The sequence below is a fragment of the Salvelinus alpinus genome, chromosome 6, assembly GCF_045679555.1.
Source record: "Salvelinus alpinus chromosome 6, SLU_Salpinus.1, whole genome shotgun sequence".
Taxonomy (NCBI): Eukaryota; Metazoa; Chordata; class Actinopteri; order Salmoniformes; family Salmonidae; genus Salvelinus; species Salvelinus alpinus.
The window spans coordinates 67279862-67302533 of NC_092091.1; the positions used below are offsets into that span (position 1 = coordinate 67279862).

The 22672-nt window shown below is 46.9% G+C and overlaps 2 protein-coding genes across 2 annotated transcripts in view; both read left to right on the top strand.

The window, feature by feature from the left end:
• Window positions 1-22672, top strand: part of znf827 (zinc finger protein 827) — a 120016-nt gene that overhangs the window by 37156 nt on the left and 60188 nt on the right. The window contains exon 5 of the mRNA XM_071407482.1: window positions 11251-11553. Within this exon, the coding sequence (XP_071263583.1) occupies window positions 11251-11553 (303 nt within the window). The remainder of the gene's footprint in view (window positions 1-11250; window positions 11554-22672) is intronic.
• LOC139577918 (uro-adherence factor A-like) lies at window positions 3093-9103 on the top strand. Its single transcript, XM_071405042.1, has one exon. It carries the CDS (start codon window positions 5936-5938, stop codon window positions 9101-9103), a length of 3168 nt encoding a protein of 1055 aa, XP_071261143.1. The 5' UTR covers window positions 3093-5935.

A 22672-nucleotide genomic window follows, 5' to 3' on the forward strand; every position in this document is an offset into this window, starting at 1 on the left:
AGGTGTAGGATGGACAGAAGGGCTGTAAGAGAGGGAAGAGGTGGAGGATGGAGAGAAGGGCTGTAAGAGAGAGAGAGGTGGAGGACGGAGAGAAGGGCTGTAAGAGAGAGAGGTGTAGGATGGACAGAAGGGCTGTAAGAGAAAGAGAGGTGTAGGATGGAGAGAAGGGCTGTAAGAGAGAGAGGTGTAGGATGGAGAGAAGGGCTGTAAGAGAGAGAGAGGTGTAGGATGGAGAGAAGGGCTGTAAGAGAGAGAGAGGTGTAGGATGGAGAGAAGGGCTGTAAGAGAGAGAGAGGTGTAGGATGGAGAGAAGGGCTGTAAGAGAGAGAGAGGTGTAGGATGGAGAGAAGGGCTGTAAGAGAGAGAGAGGTGTAGGATGGAGAGAATGGCTGTAAGAGAGAGAGGTGTAGGATGGACAGAAGGGCTGTAAGAGAGAGAGAGAGGTGTAGGATGGAGAGAAGGGCTGTAAGAGAGAGAGAGGTGTAGGATGGACAGAAGGGCTGTAAGAGAGAGAGAGGTGTAGGATGGACAGAAGGGCTGTAAGAGAGAGAGAGGTGTAGGATGGACAGAAGGGCTGTAAGAGAGAGAGGTGTAGGATGGACAGAAGGGCTGTAAGAGAGAGAGAGGTGTAGGATGGAGAGAAGGGCTGTAAGAGAGAGAGAGGTATAGGATGGACAGAAGGGCTGTAAGAGAGAGAGAGGTGGAGGACGGAGAGAAGGGCTGTAAGAGAGAGAAAGAGGTGTAGGATGGACAGAAGGGCTGTAAGAGAGAGAGAGGTGTAGGATGGAGAGAAGGGCTGTAAGAGAGAGGTGTAGGATGGACAGAAGGGCTGTAAGATAGGGAGAGCGGTGGAGGATGGAGAGAAGGGCTGTGTGGGAGAGTGGTGGAGGATGGAGAGAAGGGCTGTAAGAGAGAGAGAGGTGTATGATGGAGAGAAGGGCTGTAAGAGGGAGAGGGGTGGAGGATGGAGAGAAGGGCTGTAAAACAGAAAGGGAGAGCGGTGGAGGATGGAGAGAAGGAAGGGGGGTGGATAAAAAGACAGAGGGAGAGATCATAGCCTTGCTATTGAGAAAGGCCGCCGTAGGCAGACCTGGCTCTCAAGAGAAGACAGGCTGTGTGCACACTGCCCACAAACTGAGGTGAAAACTGAGCTGCACTTCCTAACCTCCTGCCAGCCTCCTGCCAAATGACCATATTAGAGACACATATTTCCCTCCGATTACACAGATCCACAAAGAATTTGAAAACAAATCAAATTTTGATAAACTCTCAAATCTACTAGGTGAAATACCACAGTGTGCCATCACAGCAACAAGATTTGTGACCTGTTGCCACAAGAAAAGGGCAACCAGTGAAGAACAAACACCATTGTAAATACAACCCATATTTATGTTTATTTACATTCCCTTTAGTACTTCTACTATTTCCACATCGTTACAACACTGTATATAGGCATAATATGACATTTGAAATGTATTTTATTATTTTGGAACGTCTGAGTGTAATGTTTGCTGTTCATTTTTGTTTATTTCACTTTTGTATATTATCTACTTCACATGCGTTGGCAATGTTAACATATGTTTCTCATGCCAATAAAGCCCCTTGAATTGACTTGAACTGATAAAGTGACAGACGGCAAAGGAGAGAGAAAAAGAGGGCGAGTAGGAGCTGACTGAGTTCCCCAGGCATAAAGAAGCCAGTGAACTCTCTCTGACCTCTGACCTCATCATTTTTTAGGCTGCCCTGATTATCCTCTGGGTGTTACGACCAATCCCCTTTGATTTCTCCCCCGCACGGCAACTCTGACACATTCTGATTTGAGAGGGGAAAGTTGAAAGTCCGCGGAGGTACTTTGAAATGCGTGGATGGTGCCCGGTTAGGACGTTACTCGCAGGACCCCTCAGACGGGTAATAATGGCGGACCCCAGCGAGTGTGACCCCGGGCCGGGTGTGAATAATTGGCACGCCGTTGAAGCAGGGGCTTGTGGGAGGAAGTGTCGTTGGTGCTGAGGGTGTCTTATTTATCTCAGAGGAGAGAGAGAGAGTGAAAGAGAGAGAAAAAGAGCGAAAGTGTTGGATGCAGTGTTTGATGCAGTTGGAGTATCTTAGTGATGTAGTGTGTGTTTGTCTGTGTGCGAGTGTGCTTGTGCGTTCACACGTTTTATACCCAACCAATATGTCTACATAATATACTGTAAGATATCCAGTCACCTATTCTCTCATTCAAATATTGTTTTCAAGATTCATCTGACAACACCTGTCGGGGTGGGCAGACACAACATGCTACAACCTCTTCTCAATAATGTATTTTCCTCTCGACCACTACACATGAACAGAGTCAGCCAGCCAGTCAGTCAACACTTCTCATATGTGACCTCTGGTCCATCCTCTCTGCTGTCAGCCCTCAGTATCTACACTACTCTGTCCAGCTCAGTATACACGCTGTCAGCTATTGTTGCTGCCCTCCACTCCACCTGCCTGCCCATTGTTTGTGTGTGTGTGTGTGTGTGTGTGTGTGTGTGTGTGTGTGTGTGTGTGTGTGTGTGTGTGTGTGTGTGTGTGTGTGTGTGTGTGTGTGTGTGTGTGTGTGTGTGTGTGTGTGTGTGTGCGTGCGTGCGCAGACACTAGCCCAGCAGCCATCTCTTTCTCCTCTGCTCCTGGAGAAAACAGGAGCCAGTTGTTAGAGGGGGAGCAGGCCAGCGTGACAGAGGTGGAAAGCTAATGAAGTTATTTGACGGCAGGCCCGGCCGCGGAGCGAGAGGTGAGGCGCATTGGACAAGCGTCTGGCAGAGAGACGGATGAGGCGAGAGGAAGGAAGTGTGGCTGGAGAGGAGAGAGACAATGGTAAAGAGAGGTAGAGGGAAGGTAGGAGGGAAAGGTAGGAGGGGGGAGAGGGAAAGGTAGGAGGGGGGAGAGGGAAAGGTAGGAGGGAAGGGAGAGAGGGAAAGGTAGGAGGGGGGAGATGGAAAGGTAGGAGGGGGGAGAGGGAAAGGTAGGAGGGAAGGGAGAGAGGGAAAGGTAGGAGGGAAGGGAGAGAGGGAAAGGTAGAAGGAGAGGCAAGGTAGAGGCAAGGGGGAGGGGGAGAGGCAAGGGAGAGAGGGAGAGCGAAAAATAAACAGCAGGAGGAGTAGAAAAAGGGACAAAAGAACAAGAAAGCCAGAGTCTGAGGTGGAGCGTGAAAAAGAGAGAGAAAAAAAGAGAGGGAGAGCAGTGTCCGGCTGGCTGGCTGGTGGCATGTCAACAGGGCGTGATAACAGAGACGGGCTGATAGCACCATCACCCTTGGGCCACAGACAGACAGAGATGGGATGAACCCTAGTGTACTACTACTACACACGATGGGGAAGCTGCCACTGAACCGCTACATTGAAGGCAGGCAGAGATTGATAGTCACCTCTCAGCCAGAGACAGTAAAACTGCTACTCACGACACGGGGCTGCCGCAGACCTGCTACACTGGCGGCAGAGATGGGATACATATTCATTCACTCGGGCCAGGAAGGAACCTCTACTACACACAGGAGGCTGCCACTGACGAGGTGCCCTCGCCTGCTACACTGGCGGCAGAGATGGGTTACATCTTTATTCACTCAGACCAGGCCAGGCAGAAAGCTACTCATCACATCACCCAGTCACCCAGAGATGGCTGTTGGTTATTTCCTCAACTCTGACCTAAACACCGACAGCATTCGGGGGGAAGTTGACGTGCTACAGAGTGCTAAAGCGTGTGCAGAGGGGAAGTACTGTAATTCGACTTCTGTAATTTTCTTTGGGTGGAATAAACCTAGGCACAGCATATCACCATGAATAACAGCTTAAACTGTGGTGATTGGTGGTGGTAGCAGCAGCAATAGTAGTAGTAGTAGCAGTAGTAGTAGTCGTGGATGTAGTAGCAGTAGTAATAGTCCTGGATGTGTAGTAATAGTCGTGGATGTAGTAGTAGCAGTAGTAGTAGTAGCAGTAGTAGTAGTCGTGGATGTAGTAGCAGTAGTAATAGTCGTGGATGTGTAGTAATAGTAGTAATAGTCGTGGATGTAGTAGTAGTAGCAGTAATAGTAGTAGCAGCAGTAGTAATAGTCGTGGATGTGTAGTAATAGTAGCAGTAGTAGTAGTAGCAGCAGCAGTAGTCGTGGATGTAGTAGCAGTAGTAATAGTCGTGGATGTAGCAGTAGTAGTAGTAGCAGTAGTAGTCGTGGATGTAGTAGTAGCAGTAGTAATAGTCGTGGATGTAGCAGTAGTAGTAGTAGTAGTAGCAGCAGTAGTAGTCGTGGATGTAGCAGTAGTAGTAGTAGTAGTAGCAGTAGTAGTCGTGGATGTAGCAGTAGTAGTAGTAGTAGCAGTAGTAATAGTCGTGGATGTGTAGTAATAGTAGCAGTAGTAGCAGTAGTAATAGTCGTGGATGTGTAGTAATAGTCGTGGATGTAGTAGTAGTAGTAGTAGCAGTAGTAATAGTCGTGGATGTGTAGTAATAGTAGCAGTAGTAGCAGTAGTAATAGTCGTGGATGTGTAGTAATAGTCGTGGATGTAGTAGTAGTAGTAGTCGCAGTAGTAATAGTCGTGGATGTGTAGTAATAGTCGTGGATGTAGCAGTAGTAGTAATAGTAGTAGCAGCAGTAGTAATAGTCGTGGATGTAGTAGCTGTAGTAGTAGCAGCAGTAGTAGTCGTGGATGTAGTAGCAGTAGTAATAGTCGTGGATGTAGCAGTAGTAATAGTCGTGGATGTAGCAGAAGTAATAGTCGTGGATGTAGCAGTAGTAGTAATAGTCGTGGATGTAGTAGCTGTAGTAGCAGCAGCAGTAGTCGTGGATGTAGTAGCTGTAGTAGCAGTAGTAGTAGTCGTGGATGTAGTAGCAGTAGTAATAGTCGTGGATGTGTAGTAATAGTTGTGGATGTAGTAGTAGTAGTAGCAGCAGTAGTAATAGTCGTGGATGTGTAGTAATAGTCGTGGATGTGTAGTAATAGTCGTGGATGTAGTAGTAATAGTCGTGGATGTAGTAGCAGTAGTAGTAGTAGCAGCAGTAGTAATAGTCGTGGATGTAGTAGCTGTAGTAGTAGCAGCAGTAGTAGTCGTGGATGTAGTAGCAGTAGTAATAGTCGTGGATGTGTAGTAATAGTCGTGGATGTAGTAGCAGTAGTAGTAGTAGTAGCAGCAGTAGTAATAGTCGTGGATGTAGTAGCTGTAGTAGTAGCAGCAGTAGTAGGTCGTGGATGTAGTAGTAGTAGTAGTAGTAGCAGTAGTAATAGTCGTGGATGTGTAGTAATAGTAGCAGTAGTAGCAGTAGTAATAGTCGTGGATGTGTAGTAATAGTCGTGGATGTAGTAGTAGTAGTAGTAGCAGTAGTAATAGTCGTGGATGTGTAGTAATAGTAGCAGTAGTAGCAGTAGTAATAGTCGTGGATGTGTAGTAATAGTCGTGGATGTAGTAGTAGTAGTAATAGTAGTAGCAGCAGTAGTAATAGTCGTGGATGTAGTAGCTGTAGTAGTAGCAGCAGTAGTAGTCGTGGATGTAGTAGCAGTAGTAATAGTCGTGGATGTAGCAGTAGTAATAGTCGTGGATGTAGCAGAAGTAATAGTCGTGGATGTAGCAGTAGTAGTAATAGTCGTGGATGTAGTAGCTGTAGTAGCAGCAGCAGTAGTCGTGGATGTAGTAGCTGTAGTAGCAGTAGTAGTAGTCGTGGATGTAGTAGCAGTAGTAATAGTCGTGGATGTGTAGTAATAGTTGTGGATGTAGTAGTAGTAGTAGCAGCAGTAGTAATAGTCGTGGATGTGTAGTAATAGTCGTGGATGTGTAGTAATAGTCGTGGATGTAGTAGTAATAGTCGTGGATGTAGTAGCAGTAGTAGTAGTAGCAGCAGTAGTAATAGTCGTGGATGTAGTAGCTGTAGTAGTAGCAGCAGTAGTAGTCGTGGATGTAGTAGCAGTAGTAATAGTCGTGGATGTGTAGTAATAGTCGTGGATGTAGTAGCAGTAGTAGTAGTAGTAGCAGCAGTAGTAATAGTCGTGGATGTAGTAGCTGTAGTAGTAGCAGCAGTAGTAGTCGTGGATGTAGTAGTAGTAGCAGTAGTCGTGGATACAGTAGTAGTAGCAGTAGTAATAGTTGTGGATGTAGCAGTAGCAGTCGTTGTTGTAGTAGTTGTAGTAGCAGTCATTGGAGCAGTCGTCGTAGCAGCAGCAGTCGTCGTAGCAGCAGCAGTCGCCGTAGCAGCAGCAGTCATCGTAGCAGCAGTCGTAGTAGTAGGAGCAGTCGTAGTAGCAGTTGTAGCAGTAGCAGCAGTCGTAGTAGCAGCAGCAGTCGTCATAGCAGTAGTAGGAGCAGTCGTCATAGCAGATGTCATAGTAATAGCAGCAGTCGTAGTAGTAGCAGCAGTAGTAGTAGCAGCAGTAGTAGTAGTAGTAGCAGCAGTCATAGCAGCAGTTGCAGCAGTCGTAGTAGCAGTCGTAGTAGTAGCAGCAGTCGCAGCAGCAGTCGTAGTAGCAGTAGTAGTAGCAGCAGTCGTAGTAGTAGCAGCAGTCGTAGTAGTAGCAGCAGCAGTAGTAGCAGTCGTAGTAGTAGTAGTAGCAGCAGTCATGGTAGTAGCAGTAGTAGCAGCAGTCGTAGTAGTAGCAGCAGTCGTAGTAGCAGCAGTCATAGCAGCAGTTGCAGCAGTCGTAGTAGCAGCAGCAGTAGTAGTAGCAGCAGTCGTAGTAGTAGCAGCAGTCGCAGCAGCAGTCGTAGTAGCAGTAGTAGTAGCAGCAGGAGTAGTAGCAGCAGTTGTAGTAGTAGCAGCAGTCGTAGTAGTAGCAGCAGCAGCAGCATTCGTAGTAGTAGTAGTAGTAGCAGCAGTCGTAGTAGTAGTAGTAGTAGCAGCAGTCATGGTAGTAGCAGTAGTAGCAGCAGCAGTAGTAGTAGCAGCAGTCGTAGTAGTAGTAGCAGCAGTCGTAGTAGTAGTAGCAGCAGTCGTAGTAGTAGTAGTAGCAGCAGTCGCAGTAGTAGTAGCAGCAGTCGCAGTAGTAGTAGCAGCAGTCGCAGTAGTAGCAGCAGCAGTCGTCGTAGTAGTAGCAGCAGCAGTCGTAGCAGCAGCAGCAGTCGTCATAGCAGTAGTAGCAGCAGCAGTCGTAGTAGCAGCAGTCATAGCAGCAGTCGTAGTAGCAGCAGTAGTAGTAGCAGCAGCAGTCGTAGTAGCAGTAGTAGTAGCAGTCGTAGTAGTAGTAGCAGCAGTCGTAGTAGTAGCAGCAGTCGTAGTAGTAGTAGCAGCAGTCGCAGTAGTAACAGCAGCAGTCGTCATAGCAGTAGTAGTCGTCGTAGAAGTAGTAGTCGTCGTAGTAGTAGCAGCAGCAGTCGTAGCAGCAGCAGCAGTCGTCATAGCAGCAGTCGTAGCCGCAGTCGTAGTGGCAGCAGTAGTAGTAGTAGCAGCAGTCGTAGTAATAGCAGCAGTCGTAGTAATAGCAGCAGTCGTAGTAATAGCAGCAGTCGTAGTGATAGCAGCAGTCGTAGTAGCAGCAGTCGCAGTAGTAGCAGCAGTAGTAGCAGTAGCAGCAGTCGTCGTAGTAGTAGTAGTAGTAGCAATAGTAGTAGCAGTAGCAGTAGTAGCAGCAGTAGCAGTAGTAGCAGCAGTCACAGTAGTAGCAGTCGTAGTAGCAGCAGCAGTCGCAGTCGTAGTAGTAGTAGCAGCAGTCGTAGTAGTAGCAGCAGTAGTAGTAGCAGCAGCAGTCGTAGCAGCAGTAGTAGTAGTAGCAGCAGCAGTAGTAGTAGTAGCAGTAGTAGCAGTAGTAGTAGTAGCAGCAGTAGTAGTAGTAGCAGCAGTAGTAGTAGTAGCAGCAGTCGTAGTAGCAGCAGTAGCAGTCGTAGCAGCAGCAGTCGTCATAGCAGTAGTAGTCGTCGTAGCAGTAGTAGTCGTCGTAGTCATAGTAGCAGCAGCAGCAGTAGTAGTAGCATCAGTAGTAGCAGCAGCAGTAGTAGCAGCATCAGTCGTAGTCATAGTAGCAGCAGCAGTAGTAGCAGCAGCAGCAGTTGTAGTCATAGTACCAGCATCAGTAGTAGTAGCAGCATCGGTAGTAGCAGCATCAGTCGTAGTCATAGCAGCAGTAGTAGCAGCATCAGTCGTAGTCATGGTAGCAGCATCAGTCATAGTAGTAGCAGCATCAGTCGTAGTCATCGTAGCAGCATCAGTCATAGTAGTAGCAGCAGCAGTAGTAGCAGCATCAGTCGTAGTCATCGTAGCAGCATCAGTCATAGTAGCAGCAGCAGCAGTAGTAGCAGCATCAGTAGTAGCAGCATCAGTAGTAGCAGCATCAGTCGTAGTCATAGTAGCAGTAGTAGTAGTAGTAGTAGTAGTAGTCATAGTAGCAGCAGCAGTAGTAGCAGTAGTAGCAGCATCAGTCATAGTAGCAGTAGTAGCAGCAGCAGTAGTAGTAGCAGCAGCAGTAGTAGTAGCAGCAGCAGTCGTAGTCATAGTAGCAGCATCAGTAGTAGCAGTAGTAGTAGCAGCATCAGTCGTAGTCATAGTAGCAGCAGCAGTAGTAGCAGCAGCAGTCATAGTAGCAGCATCAGTCGTAGTCATAGCAGCAGCAGCAGCAGTAGTAGTAGCAGCATCAGTCGTAGTCATAGTAGCAGCAGTAGTAGTAGCAGCATCGGTCGTAGTCATAGTAGCAGCATCAGTAGTAGCAGCAGCAGTAGTAGCATCAGTCGTAGTCATAGTAGCAGCAGCAGTAGTAGCAGCATCAGTCGTAGTCATAGTAGCAGCAGCAGTCATAGTAGCAGCATCAGTCGTAGTCATAGCAGCAGCAGCAGCAGTAGTAGTAGCAGCATCGGTCGTAGTCATAGTAGCAGCATCAGTAGTAGCAGCAGCAGTAGTAGCATCAGTCGTAGTCATAGTAGCAGTAGTAGCAGCAGCAGTAGTAGCAGCATCGGTCGTAGTCATAGTAGCAGCATCAGTAGTAGCAGCAGCAGTAGTAGCATCAGTCGTAGTCATAGTAGCAGTAGCAGCAGCAGTAGTAGTAGCAGCATCGGTCGTAGTCATAGTAGCAGCATCAGTAGTAGCAGTAGTAGTAGCAGCATCAGTCGTAGTCATAGTAGCAGCAGCATCAGTAGTAGCAGCAGCAGTCCTGTGTGGCTCAGTTGGTAAGAGCGTGGCTCTAGCAATGTCAGCGTCATGGGTTAGATTCCTGCAGGGAAAACGCAGCTGGTAAGATATGGTACACTTGTGTGTTTTTTGTGTTACTTGAGTTCCCGACTGGAGAAATGTAAAACGTCACATTTGGGTACTAAATAATTGAGTGATCTCCGTAACTCAGATTGGGAGAGTTGAAATACGATGCTATTTATAGGGCCCTACAGAAAGGTCATTGTAGTGGAGTGACTTTGTGTGTGTAAGCACCGCGTCCACTGCGTCTTGAGGGTTGTTTTTATTCCGGCGGAGTACCGTCGGAGGGGTGTGTGTGTGTGTGTGTGCGCAAGTCGTCTGTAATAGAGTTGGTGTGTGTGTGTGTGTAGGCCTCGCCAGGGCCACAGTGAAGCGTACTGTCCCTGTCTGATCCAACACGGCCTGAACACACTCCTAATTAGAGGACGTCCTTCCAGGTGCTGACCAGGTTATACTTAGCCTGCCCGCTGACATCTGACACACACACACACACACTCCACCATCGAGCCTGCCCGCTGACATCTGACAGTGTGACATTTCCAGCTGGTGGTGCTGCCGCGACCCCTAACCCCTTGACGTGAAAGTCACTGTCCCCCTTTCGCAGGCCTCCCACTAGGCCTCACGCAACCCCCCCCTACTACCAGCCTCCACCAGCACAGCCCAGTGGCACAGCATGGGCGGTTTAGGTCTAGCAGGTCCACCCACACGGAGGTTCTGCCAGTGTGGCTCCTGTCCTCCCTTACCTGAGCCCTCTGTCCCTCCGACGTGCATCATCATTAATCAGATGGCCGGAGCGGCCGCAGATTTATGGCACGGGCGGGGGGGGGGGTGGCCCCGCGGCAGGCCTGTGGAGGCCGGAGATGTTAGGTGTGACGGTAGGGGGTGAGGAGAGGGTGAGATGGGGTGAGTGAGGAGCAGGTGAGGGGGGGTGAGCAGGGGAGCGGATCTATAGTGGGGCCGGAGGAAACGGGACAGCCGTCGGCCCAAGAGTGATAACAGACCCAAGTGTGTGTGTGTGAGAGAGAGCAGTGAGAGACAGAGTAAGAGAACCATCACCACAAAGCGTTGAGGCACCGTGGTCTCTGTGTTTTCTTGGCGGAGATCAGAAGTTGCTCCATGTCTATTTATTAATTATTCATCTAAGGCGGGATTAGATGTGACCCAGTTTCCCTACAAACACACACACACACACACACACACACACACACACATATATATACACACACACACCTACACACCAAAGTGTATCTACACTCTGCAGATAATATTTAGTTTCATTATTATCTGTGTATTAGCAAGCCTAACTTAACTCAATGGCTTTTTGGTGTGTGTGTGTGTGAGAAATAAAGATGGAGAGAGAGGAGTGGATGTGGTTAGAGATGCCCTGCGGACCTGGACAGAGTGAGAGAGTCAGTCATTAGGTCCTACCATCTGTGCTGGCCCACTGTGCTCCAGGATCCTAGGATTCACTGTTCACTGGTGGTCCAGACCAGGGACTTTTAGTTCTCTCTCTAAATAACAGAACGCTTACAAAACCTACTCTCATCCTCAATCTGATCGGCTCTCTCTCTCACACATGTTAATGGTCAGTGTGACTATGTTCCTGTGTGACTTGTGTGTGTGTGGTTTGAGGTACAAACTAAGAACACAGAAGACAGTAGAATGCAGACACACGGCCACGTGTTGTGCCATGTGACCAGCGTTATGTTATTGTTGGGTTTATGTGATCAACTGTCACATGGAGAAAACCCCAGTTGAACCCTGCTCTTCTGCCACAGTCCACACTGTATCATTCCACAAATAGTTGAGGATCTCTCACACACAACCCTCCTCAACCCTCTCTCTGTCTACCCTCTCTCTGTCCTCGTCGTCCCTCTCATTCCTCTTGACCCTCACCTCTCTCACCAATCTGGCTCTACTCTCTCCCTTTTCTCTCTACCTCTTCCCCTCTCTCCTCTTTCATTTGTCCTCTTCCCCTCTCTCCTTCTCACCTTTTCCTCCTCTCCAACCTTCTCGCTATCCTCTAACTCTCTCTCTCCCCCGCTCTCGCTCACTCTAACCCGCTCTCGCTCTCTCTAACCCCTCCCCCTCTTTCTCTAACCCTCTCCCCCCTTTCTCTCTCTGTATAGCGGCCAACCAGAAGGAAGCCCTGAAGGCTCCACAGTCCTTCCATCTGAAGCAGGAACCCCGGGCAGAGGAAGAGGAGGAAGAGGTGCGGAGGAGCCCCCGGAGCCAGCCCAGCTACTCCTCCTTCTACCAGGAGCAGAGCGCGGCGCTGGGGGCCACAGGGCCAGCAGAGGTCACAGCAGACAGTGGGAGCCACAGGGGGACCCTGAAGAGACGGGAGGGAAGCCCCATGGGGAACAAGAACAGTCTCCTCAGCCAGGACATCAACTTCAAGGTGGCGTCGGAGCTGCTGATGAAGCTATCAGGTAAGGTAATGGGCTGTGTGTGTGGGTTGGGGGGAGGTATTTTGTGTGTGTGTTCCAGGTTAGAAGTTATGTTTTTTGACAGCACAATACACACATTCACAGCCAATTTTATCATAAAAAATAATTAGAACATAGTTGATGTTTCTCTATATAGGATAGTGAAAGTAGAGATTGGATTGAATTCAAATGAGCTCCACAAACCTTAACTTGACCTATGTACTGACAAGGCGTGCAAGTCTTTTAAAACTCTACTTAGTGATCTCGCACATCTGAGTATATAATTCACCCATGTTGATCTGGAGATTGCAGTGAAAGGGTAGTCCTCAATCTATTCTGCTCTTGACTGGGTCAACATGGTACAATTAGTGCCTTAAATCAGCCAATAGGAATGAATCCATAGAGAGGTCAAAGGTGACCCAGGTCCCTGCCATGTAATGACATGGGTAAAAGCATTGTATATAGAGAAGTAAAATGGAACCGTTGTCAAAGGTGAGGCCCAGTACAGGTGAAAACCATTTTACTGTCAAATGTTTATATCTCTTACACTGAGACTCAAAGCTCTCTATTTTGGCACCAAAGCCTTTGTGTCTTCCCATGGTAATATCCAGGTCAAAGTCCTCTCTCAACACCTCTGTTCTCTTTCTCTCCCTCCTGCGTCTTCCTCTCCACTTCCTTCTGTTTTTAGTTTTCTCTCTCCCCCGGTTTCTGTTCTCTCTCTTTCCCTCCTCCTCCTCCCCAAGTTTTTTGGGTGGAAGATGGGCAGAAGGGTCAATTATTTTTCATGTTGTTCAGTCAATATCCTTTTCCCGTCCTGCGGTCCCCCGTCCGAAACAAACCAATCGATGGCTGCTGGGTCCATCTCCAACGGTGCGCTACAGTGAACCTCAAACCTGGCCACCTCTCACCCTCGCCCCTCTCTATGAAAACAGAGATGACGGAGGGAAGAAAGAACACCCTGTCCTAAACCGTCTTCTAGTTTTAGCATGTTCTCTGTTATTTCTGCTGCAGTACAGGTTATGTCATACGAGAGGCCCCTCTCACCCTCAACTATATGAGACAGAGATAGTGAAAGGATGGAAGGACTGAAAAGAACACCCTGTTCTGGACCGTGTGCTAGATTTAGCATGTTTCATGTTATTCGCTGCGACGTAATTACAGTAGGCAATTACAGTGTGTCATCACGAAAGTGTAGCCTATCTGCTTATTTTATTTTCAGCTGAAAGTATGGTCAAGTGTGTGGCACAGATCAAGCGTGTGTGTTTGTCCACAGTGTGAGAGCTGAGTGTGTCTCTCCGCTAATCAAGTGTCTAATTGGTTCAAGTGTGTGTCTGTGTGTAGCTTGTAGGTTGTGTGTGCTGTAGGTGTTGGTGGTGGGTGGGTGATCTCTTGATTTCATGTAATTCCATGCTCCGAGGGAACAGTACTGTGTGTGTGTGTGTGTGTTTGCCGCGGGGTGTGTAGTGTAGCACAGCAGTTGATAACAGTACAGTGATCTCTCAGCTCCATGGCCCCTCATCTCATCCTGTACCCTCACACACCAGCTGCCATTGTTCTGTTCTCTTGTTCTCTCTGGGTCACCCTGTGTCTACAGTGAGTCATAGTCACTGCCTGGGAGCGCTGCTACACTATACACTACATTACACCACACACACACACTATACATTTTGTGTGTGTCTGTGTGTGTGCGCGACAGAGATGGTGAGTGTGAGAGAGAGAGGAGGTGGGAAGTCTGAGTGATTCCTCCACTACTGCTGCTTGTCCTTTGTTCTGTTTCCTCACCTCATCATTCGCCACCTCTGGGCTGACATGCTCACCACACCACCACATCCTCCTTTAGCCTCCGCTAGCATTCAGAGCCCAAGCCGTTAGCCTGTCAGTGTAGTTTAACATTGGCCAGTTAGCCTGTTAGCCTTTGTAATTTAGCAGCATGCTCCAAGAAAAATTTAAGGATTCTAGCTTTAATACTTCAAATATCTTTCATTGTGCTCACCCCCCCCGGAGCTTAGTAGAGAGAGTAGTGCCGTCGTCCATTGTCATGACAACAGCAGCGGGGTCGTCTGAGGGAGTAGGAGAGAAGGTTGTCTTGTGTGATGGCTGTGACAGTGAGTCTGGCCCCTCAGTCAGACGGCCTTGAGGTTAGAGAGAGGAACGGGGGGGGGGAGGGGGGAGAGGCCAAGGGGAAGGTCAACTCCATATGAGTCATCTGCGTCACACGGCCACGAGGTTCCAAGGGCATCTACTCCGTCACCTCTGACCCCTTGCCGAGGTCAACTCCGGCGCAGGGAGGCACGCTGTTGGCTGAAAGAAAGTCACATGGGTGCGATTGAGCACAGATAGAAGAAATAAAACTGGAGATCTTACAATAGATCTGTTAAATGGATTGTTACCGGAGAGGCTCCGCCTTAAACCCACTAATATGGAATAGGCTAGATGTAATTAAATGACCGGACTAGCTCATTTTCAGTTGACCAAGACAACCATCAGGAGAGCAAGGAGGACTGGCATCAAAACTGGCCATTGTGAACTGTAATGTGTCGCATCACTGCTTTAACTAGGTCACTTCTGTTTCTCTCTCTTTTTCGCTCTTTCTCTCTCTCTCCTTATCAAATGACGGTGGAGGCGGTAGCGCCCTGTCTCCACCCCCCACATCTGTTTTAAAACATGCTGTTAGCACGGTTAGCGTCTAGGGGCTAATTACAGTAGGGCTAAACAGTCCCCTGCGCTGCTGGCTAACGCCTGCTAGTGCCTGTTAGCAGATGGGTACTGGTATAGAGGGTACAGAAGGACATCAGGGGACTGGGAGGATGGGGGGTATGGGGGGGTACAGTGCCTTGAGTGATACCCTTTGTCCCAGGCAGGCAGGCTGGCAAAGTGTGGGTGATGATGTCCCTGCCACCCACTGTCCCTGGTTCCATCTCCCCCTACCCCCCACCATGGGTGTGAAATCACACCCTTCTCCTAGCAGTGAACCTATTTCCGTCCCAATATATCCCCCTCCGTTTCGTCTTTCATCACCCTCAGCGCCCAAGGTCATTACCTTGCTAATTAAGACGAGTGTACCTGACATGGCGTCCCAGTTGGGGTCGTGGGGTTAAAGTGATGTGGGCTGTAGTAGAACCTGATGACGTGTTGTCAAAGTGATTGGACTAGAGGATACACTCTCACACACATATACAGACCAGAATAGGAAAAAGCAGGGGCGTAACTTTCACTGGGAAAGGCATTCCAGGTTAAGAAGAATCTCAAATATAAAATATATTTTGATTTGTTTAACTTTTTTTGGTTACTACATGATTCCATAGTTTGTGTGTGTGTGTGTGTGTGTGTGTGTGTGTGTGTGTGTGTGTGTGTGTGTGTGTGTGTGTGTGTGTGTGTGTGTGTGTGTGTGTGTGTGTGTGTGTGTGTGTGTGTGTGTGTGTGTGTGTGTGTGTGTGTGTGTGTGTGTGTGTGTATACAGTGGGGAGAACAAGTATTTGATACAATGCTGATTTTGACGGTTTTCCTACTTACAAAGCATGTAGAGGTCTGTAATTTTTTATCATAGGTACACTTCAACTGTGAGAGACGGAATCTAAAACAAAAATCCAGAAAATCACATTGTATGATTTTTAAGTAATTAATTTGCATTTTATTGCATGACATAAGTATTTGATCACCTACCAACCAGTAAGAATTCTGTCTCTCACAGACCTGTTGGTTTTTCTTTAAGAAGCCCTCCTGTTCTCCACTCGTTACCTGTACTAACTGCACCTGTTTGAACTCGTTACCTGTATAAAAGACACCTGTCCACACACTCAATCAAACAGACGCCAACCTCTCCACAATGGCCAAGACCAGAGAGCTGTGTAAGGACATCAGGGATAAAATTGTAGACCTGCACAAGGCTGGGATGGGCTACAGGACAATAGGCAAGCAGCTTGGTGAGAAAGTAACAACTGTTGGCGCAATTATTAGAAAATGGAAGTTCAAGATGACGGTCAATCACCCTCGGTCTGGGGCTCCATGCAAGATCTCACCTCGTGGGGCATCAATGATCATGAGGAAGGTGAGGGATCAGCCCAGAACTACACGGCAGGACCTGGTCAATGACCCGAAGAGAGCTGGGACCACAGTCTCAAAGAAAATCATTAGTAACACACTACGCCGTCATGGATTAAAATCCTGCAGCGCACGCAATGTCCCCCTGCTCAAGCCAGCGCATGTCCAGGCCCGTCTGAAGTTTGCCAATGACCATCTGGATGATCCAGAGGAGGAATGGGAGAAGGTCATGTGGTCTGATGAGACAAAAATAGAGCTTTTTGGTCTAAACTCCACTCGCCGTGTTTGGAGGACGAAGAAGGATGAGTACAACCCCAAGAACACCATCCCAACCGTGAAGCATGGAGGTGGAAACATCATTCTTTGGGGATGCTTTTCTGCAAAGGGGACAGGACGACTGCACCGTATTGAGGGGAGGATGGATGGGGCCATGTATCGCGAGATGTTGGCCAACAACCTCCTTCCCTCAGTAAGAGCATTGAAGATGGGTCGTGGCTGGGTCTTCCAGCATGACAACGACCCAAAACACACAGCCAGGGCAACTAAGGAGTGGCTCCGTAAGAAGCATCTCAAGGTCCTGGAGTGGCCTAGCCAGTCTCCAGACCTGAACCCAATAGAAAATCTTTGGAGGGAGCTGAAAGTCCGTATTGCCCAGCGACAGCCCCGAAACCTGAAGGATCTGGAGAAGGTCTGTATGGAGGAGTGGTTAAAATCCCTGCTGCAGTGTGTGCAAACCTGGTCAAGAACTACAGGAAACGTATGATCTCTGTAATTGCAAACAAAGGTTTCTGTACCAAATATTGTGTTCTGCTTTTCTGATGTATCAAATACTTATGTCATGCAATAAAATGCAAATTAATTACTTAAAAATCATACAATGTGATTTTCTGGATTTTTGAAGTGTACCTATGATAAAAATTACAGACCTCTACATGCTTGGGGTCGTTGTCCATTTGGAAGATCCATTTGCGACTAAGCTTTAACTTTCTGACTGATGTCTTGAGATGTTGCTTGAATATATCCACATAATTTTCATTCCTCATGATGCCATCTATTTTGTGAAGTGCACCACTCCTGCAGCAAAGCACCCCCACAACATGATGCTGCCACCCCCGTGCTTCACGGTTGGGATGGTGTTCTTCGGCTTGCAAGCCTCCCCCTTTTTCCTCCAAACATAACAATGGTCATTATGGCCAAACAGTTCTATTTTTGTTTCATCAGACCAGAGGACATTTCTCCAAAAAGTACGATCTTTGTCCCCATGTGCAGTTGCAAACCGTAGTCTGGCATTTTTGTGGCAGTTTGCTGGCTTCTTGTTGGCTTGTTGGCTTCTTCCTTGCTGAGTGGCCTTTCAGGTTATGTCGATATAGGACTCGTTTTACTGTGGATATAGATAATTTTGTACCTGTTTCCTCCAGCATCTTCACAAGGTCCTTTGCTGTTGTTCTGGGATTGATTTGCACTTATCGCACCAAAGTACATTAATCTCTAGGAGTCAGAACGCGTCTCCTTCCTGAGCGGTATGACGGCTGTGTGGTCCCATTTGTGTTTATACTTGCGTACTATTCTTCGTACAGATGAACGTGGTACCTTCAGGCGTTTGGAAATTGCTCCCAAGGATGAACCAGACTTGTGGAGGTCTTTTTTCTGAGGTCTTGGCTGTTTTTCTTTTCCCATGATGTCGAGCAAAGGTAGGCCTTGAAATACATCCACAGGTACACCTCCAATTGACTCAAATTATGTCAATTAGCCTATCAGAAGCTTCTAAAGCCATGACATAATTTTGGGGAATTTTCCAAGCTGTTTAACTTCTTATGGATCCCTTCGCGCGCCAATCCCTTTAGCGGGATCGATTTGACAACACCCAGTGAAATTGCAGCGCGACAAATTCAAAAAACAGAAATACTCATAAGAATTCATAAAGCATACAAGTGTTATCGGTTTAAAGATGAACTTCGTGTTAATCTAGCCACAGTGTCAGATTTCAAAAAGGCTTTACGGCGAAAGCAGACCATGCGATTATCTGAGGACAGCGCCCAGGATACCAACATATGAAAATCAGATTTCAACCAGGCAGGTGCTACACAAATGTCAGAAATAACGATATAATTCATGCCTTACCTTTGAAGATTTTCTTCTGTTGGCACTCCAAAATGTACCATAAACATCACAAATGGTATTTTTGTTCGATAAATTGCTTCTTTATATCCCAAAAATGTCAATTTATTTGGCGCGTTTGATTCAGAAAAACACCGGTTCCAACTCGCCCAACATGCCTACAAAGTATCTAATAAGTTACCTGTAAACTTGGTCCAAACATTTCAAACAACGTTCCTAATCCAAATTTATGTATCCTAAAACGTAAATAATCAATCAAATTTAAGACTGGATATACTGTGCTCAATACCGGACGAAAACAAAGTGAAGCACGTTCCAGGTCGTGCGCACCAAAACATTAGAGTGCACCTGGAGTGACACATGGAAATAACAGGGCTACTTCTTCATTTCTCAAAGGAAAAACATCAACCAATTTCTAAAGGCTGTTGACTAGTGGAAGCCATAGGAATTTCAAGCATATTTCTATTAAAAAGGGATTGCCATAGAAAACGAATGGAAAACAGATTGAGCTCAAAAAAATATTTTCCTGGATGGATTGTGCTCGGGATTTCGCCTGCCAAATCAGTTCTGTTATACTCACAGACATTATTCAAACATTTTAGAAACTATCCAAATCTACTAATAACATGCATATCCTAGCTTCTAGGCCTGAGTAGCAGGCAGTTTACTTTGGGCACACTTTTCATCCGGATGTGAAAATACTGCCCCCTAGCCCAAAGAGGTTTTAAAGGCACAGTCAACTTAGTGTATGTAAACTTCACACTGGAATTGTGATACAGTGAATTATAAGTGAAATAATCTCTCTAAACAATTGTTGGGAAAATTACTTGTGTCATGCACAAAGTACAGTCGTGGCCAAAAGTTTTGAGAATGACACAAATATTAATTTTCACAAAGTCTGCTGCCTCAGTTTGTATGATGGCAATTTGCATATACTCCAGAATGTTATGAAGAGTGATCAGATGAATAGCAATTAATTACAAAGTCCCTCTTTGCCATGCAAATAAACTGAATCCCCAAAAAAACCTTCCACTGCATTTCAGCCCTGCCACAAAAGGACCAGCTGACATCATGTCAGTGATTCTCTCGTTAACACAGGTGTGAGTGTTGACGAGGACAAGGGTGGAGATCACTCTGTCATGCTGATTGAGTTCAAATAACAGACTGGAAGCTTCAAAAGGAGGGTGGTGCTTGGAATCATTGTTCTTCCTCTGTCAACCATGGTTACCTGCAAGGAAACACGTGTCGTCATCATTGCTTTGCACAAAAAGGGCCTCACAGGCAAGGATATTGCTGCCAGTAAGATTGCACCTAAATCAGCCATTTATCGGATCATCAAGAACTTCAAGGAGAGTGGTTCAATTGTTGTGAAGTAGGCTTCAGGGCGCCCAAGAAAGTCCAGGAAGCAGCAGGACCGTCTCCTAAAGTTGATTCAGCTGCGGGATCGGGGCACCACCAGTACAGAGCTTGATCAGGAATGGCAGCAGGCAGGTGTGAGTGCATCTGCACGCACAGTGAGGCAAAGACTTTTGGAGGATGGCCTGGTTTCAAGAAGGGTAGCAAAGAAGCCACTTCTCTCCAGGAAAAACATCAGGGACAGACTGATATTCTGCAAAAGGAACAGGGATTGGACTGCTGAGGACTGGGGTAAAGTCATTTTCTCTGATGAATCCCCTTTCCGATTGTTTGGGGCATCCGGAAAAAAGCTTGTCCGGAGAAGACATGGTGAGCGCTACCATCAGTCCTGTGTCATACCAACAGTAAAGCATCCTGAGAACATTCATGTGTGGGGTTGCTTCTCAGCCAAGGGAGTGGGCTCACTCACCATTTTGCCTAAGAACACAGCCATGAATAAAGAATGGTACCAACACATCCTCCGAGAGCAACTTCTCCCAACCATCCAGGAACAGTTTGGTGACGAACAATGCCTTTTCCAGCATGATGGAGCACCTTGCCATAAGGCAAAAGTGATAACGAAGTGGCTCGGGGAACAAAACATCTATATTTTGGGTCCATGGCCAGGAAACTCCCCAGACCTTAATCCCATTGAGAACTTGTTGTCAATCCACAAGAGGCGGGTGGACAAACAAAAACCCACAAATTCTGACAAACTCCAAGCATTGATTATGCAAGAATGGGCTGCCATCAGTCAGGATGTGGCCAGAAGTTAATTGACAGCATGCCAGGGCGGATTGCAGAGGTCTTGAAAAAGAAGGGTCAACACTGATAATATTGACTCTTTCCATCAACTTCATGTAATTGCCAATAAAAGCCTTTGACACTTATGAAATACTTGTAATTATACTTCAGTATTCATTCCATAGTAACATCTGACAAAAATATCTAAAGACACTGAGGCATCAGACTTTGTGAAAATTAATATTTGTTTCATTCTCTAAACTTTTGGCCACGACTGTAGAAGTCCTAACCGACTTGCCAAACTATAGTTTGTTAACAAGACATTTGTGGAGAGGTTGAAAAATGAATTTTAATGACTCCAAACTAAAGTGTATGTAAACTTCCGACTTCAACTGTATGTATGTGTGTGTGTATATGTATTTGTAAGTATATATACATCCATACATACTGAACAAAAATATAAACCCAACATGAAAAATGTTGGTTTCATGAGCTGAAATAAAAGATCCCAGAAATGTTTCATATGCACAAAAAGCTTATTTCTCTCAAAGTTTGTGCACAAATTGGTTTACATCCCTGTTAGTGAGTATTTCTCCTTTGCCAAGATATGCCACCTGTCAGGTGGATGGATTATCAAGAAGCTGATTAAACATTATGATCATTACGCAGGTGCGACCAGCCACCCGGACAGCTGGTGCAACTGAGAAGTGTTTCTGTCTGTAATAAAACCCTTTTGTGGGGAAAAACTCATTCTGATTGACTTTGCCTGGCTCCCCAGTCAGTGAGCCTGGCTCCCAAGTGGGTGGGCCCATGCCCTTCCAGGCCCGACCCATGGCTGTGCCCCTGCCCAGTCATGTGAAATCCATCGATTAGGACCTAATGAATTTATTTCAGTGGACTGATTTCCTTAAATGAACTGTAACTCAGTAAAAATCGTTGAAATTGTTGCATGTTCCGTTTATATTTTGTTTCAGTGTAGTTTAAACCGTACACTGACAATCAATTGTCCACACGTACTGCATAACAATAATTGATTGGATTTATGAAGTGCAGGAATACATGTTAATGTAGCCCAAGTGGTGGGTGGGAGGACATGACCCTGCCGTTTCATTTCATCACCACTGCACTGCTGTATCCTGATGCTAAGCCTGTTCCACTCTGCCTCAGTGCCCTGTCCGTGCCCTCTCTGTGCCCTCCTCCCTCCCTTTCTCCTTCATTTCCTCCCTCCCTGGTAGATCTAGTCTTACAGTGGCACTGATATCTTTAGGCACTCATCCCCTTAGGGGGCTATTGGGCCTTTGAACCCCCCCCCCCTCTCTCTGTAACAAACACACCACTCTCCATTAGTCTCAGTGCAAGTGTTGCATCATCATTGTACTGAATTATTGAACGCTACAGTACCAGCAGATCTGGGAACAGATGTAGCAGCAGTATCACCCCTCCCGCTCCCGGCTGAATAAGAGGTAACTGGTCTAAGATCAGTCTCTGTCTGCTGCAGGCTAGGCTGCTGCTGCTGCTGTTTCGCTCCCCAGCTGACATGTTGTCTTCCACCACTGCATCCTTTTGAAGCAGCTGAACTCTTCACCCCTTTCTGAGCAGGTCGACCAGAGAGGGAGAGCGAGGGGATGAGGAGAGAGGATGTCATCTTATGACTCCTCCTCGTATCCGTCTCCTTCTCTAGCTCACTCATCTTTCTTCCTTCTCTCTCACCCTCAGGGTGTTCCTCTCCCTGGCACTCTCCTCCTTTTTTTTATCCTTTCCTCTCATCCTCTCTTCCTCCCTCACGGCATCCATGTGTCTCTCCCAGCTCATCTCTCTATTCCCCCTCTGTCGATGCATCAAAGGTATACCTCGCAGAATGATAAGATAGCTTTACATGTGTTGACTCGGTAATGGCGTGGCTCTCTGGCTGTTAGCTGTAGGGCTTTACTGCTAGTCCTCTCCTCATCTACGTACACGCACACAGTCAGACTGGCTGTACGTTCTGATTGGAGCAGACACCGAAGGTCAAAGGTGAACAGCGAAACAGAGCAGTGCAGTCATTTTCACTCCGTCTCAAAAATGAATAATGCATTGTCAAGTTAAAGCAGACATGTATTTGTCCGATAAAATGTGATATGTACAGTGTGTTAATATTAACCTGATATAGAGAGATTACAGTATACTAGATAGCATATGGCTGTCTCTAAAGATACAGAATATATTAGCATGTAGCCTGAACACAATCCACACAATGTCAACATAATATACATTGGACTATGTATAACCTACCTGTGTCATACATTGAGCGGATAAGGTATATGACAAAGTCAAGTTAACGTGATATCTATACATTAGACCAGGGTTTTCCAAACCTGTTCCTGGAGAGATACCTTCCTGTAGGTTTTCACTCCAACCCTAATCTAGTGCACCTGCTTCTAATAAATATCTGGTTGATGAACTGAATCAGGTTAGTTACAACCGGGGTTGGAGGGAAAAACCTACAGGAGGGTATCTCTCCAGGAACAGGGTTGGAGAGCCCTGCGTTAGACCGTACATAGCCTGCCTGTGTACATTGAGAGCGTTACAGTGTATGGTACCATACAACACCGTATATGATCAGTCAGAGCTGTGCAAGTGAGAGATTCTACACTACAGTACAGAGGTAGTGGGAGTTATCAGGTCACAACCCCTCTACTTGCTGTTAGAGGTGAACTGGTGTAGTGTTCCACTGCTCCTACACTAGAGGGGACGATATACACACACACACACACTTAGGAACAGGATTCATCTTTTTATGGCACCAGAACATAATGTCATAACCCTGGACATATAGTGCCGTGTG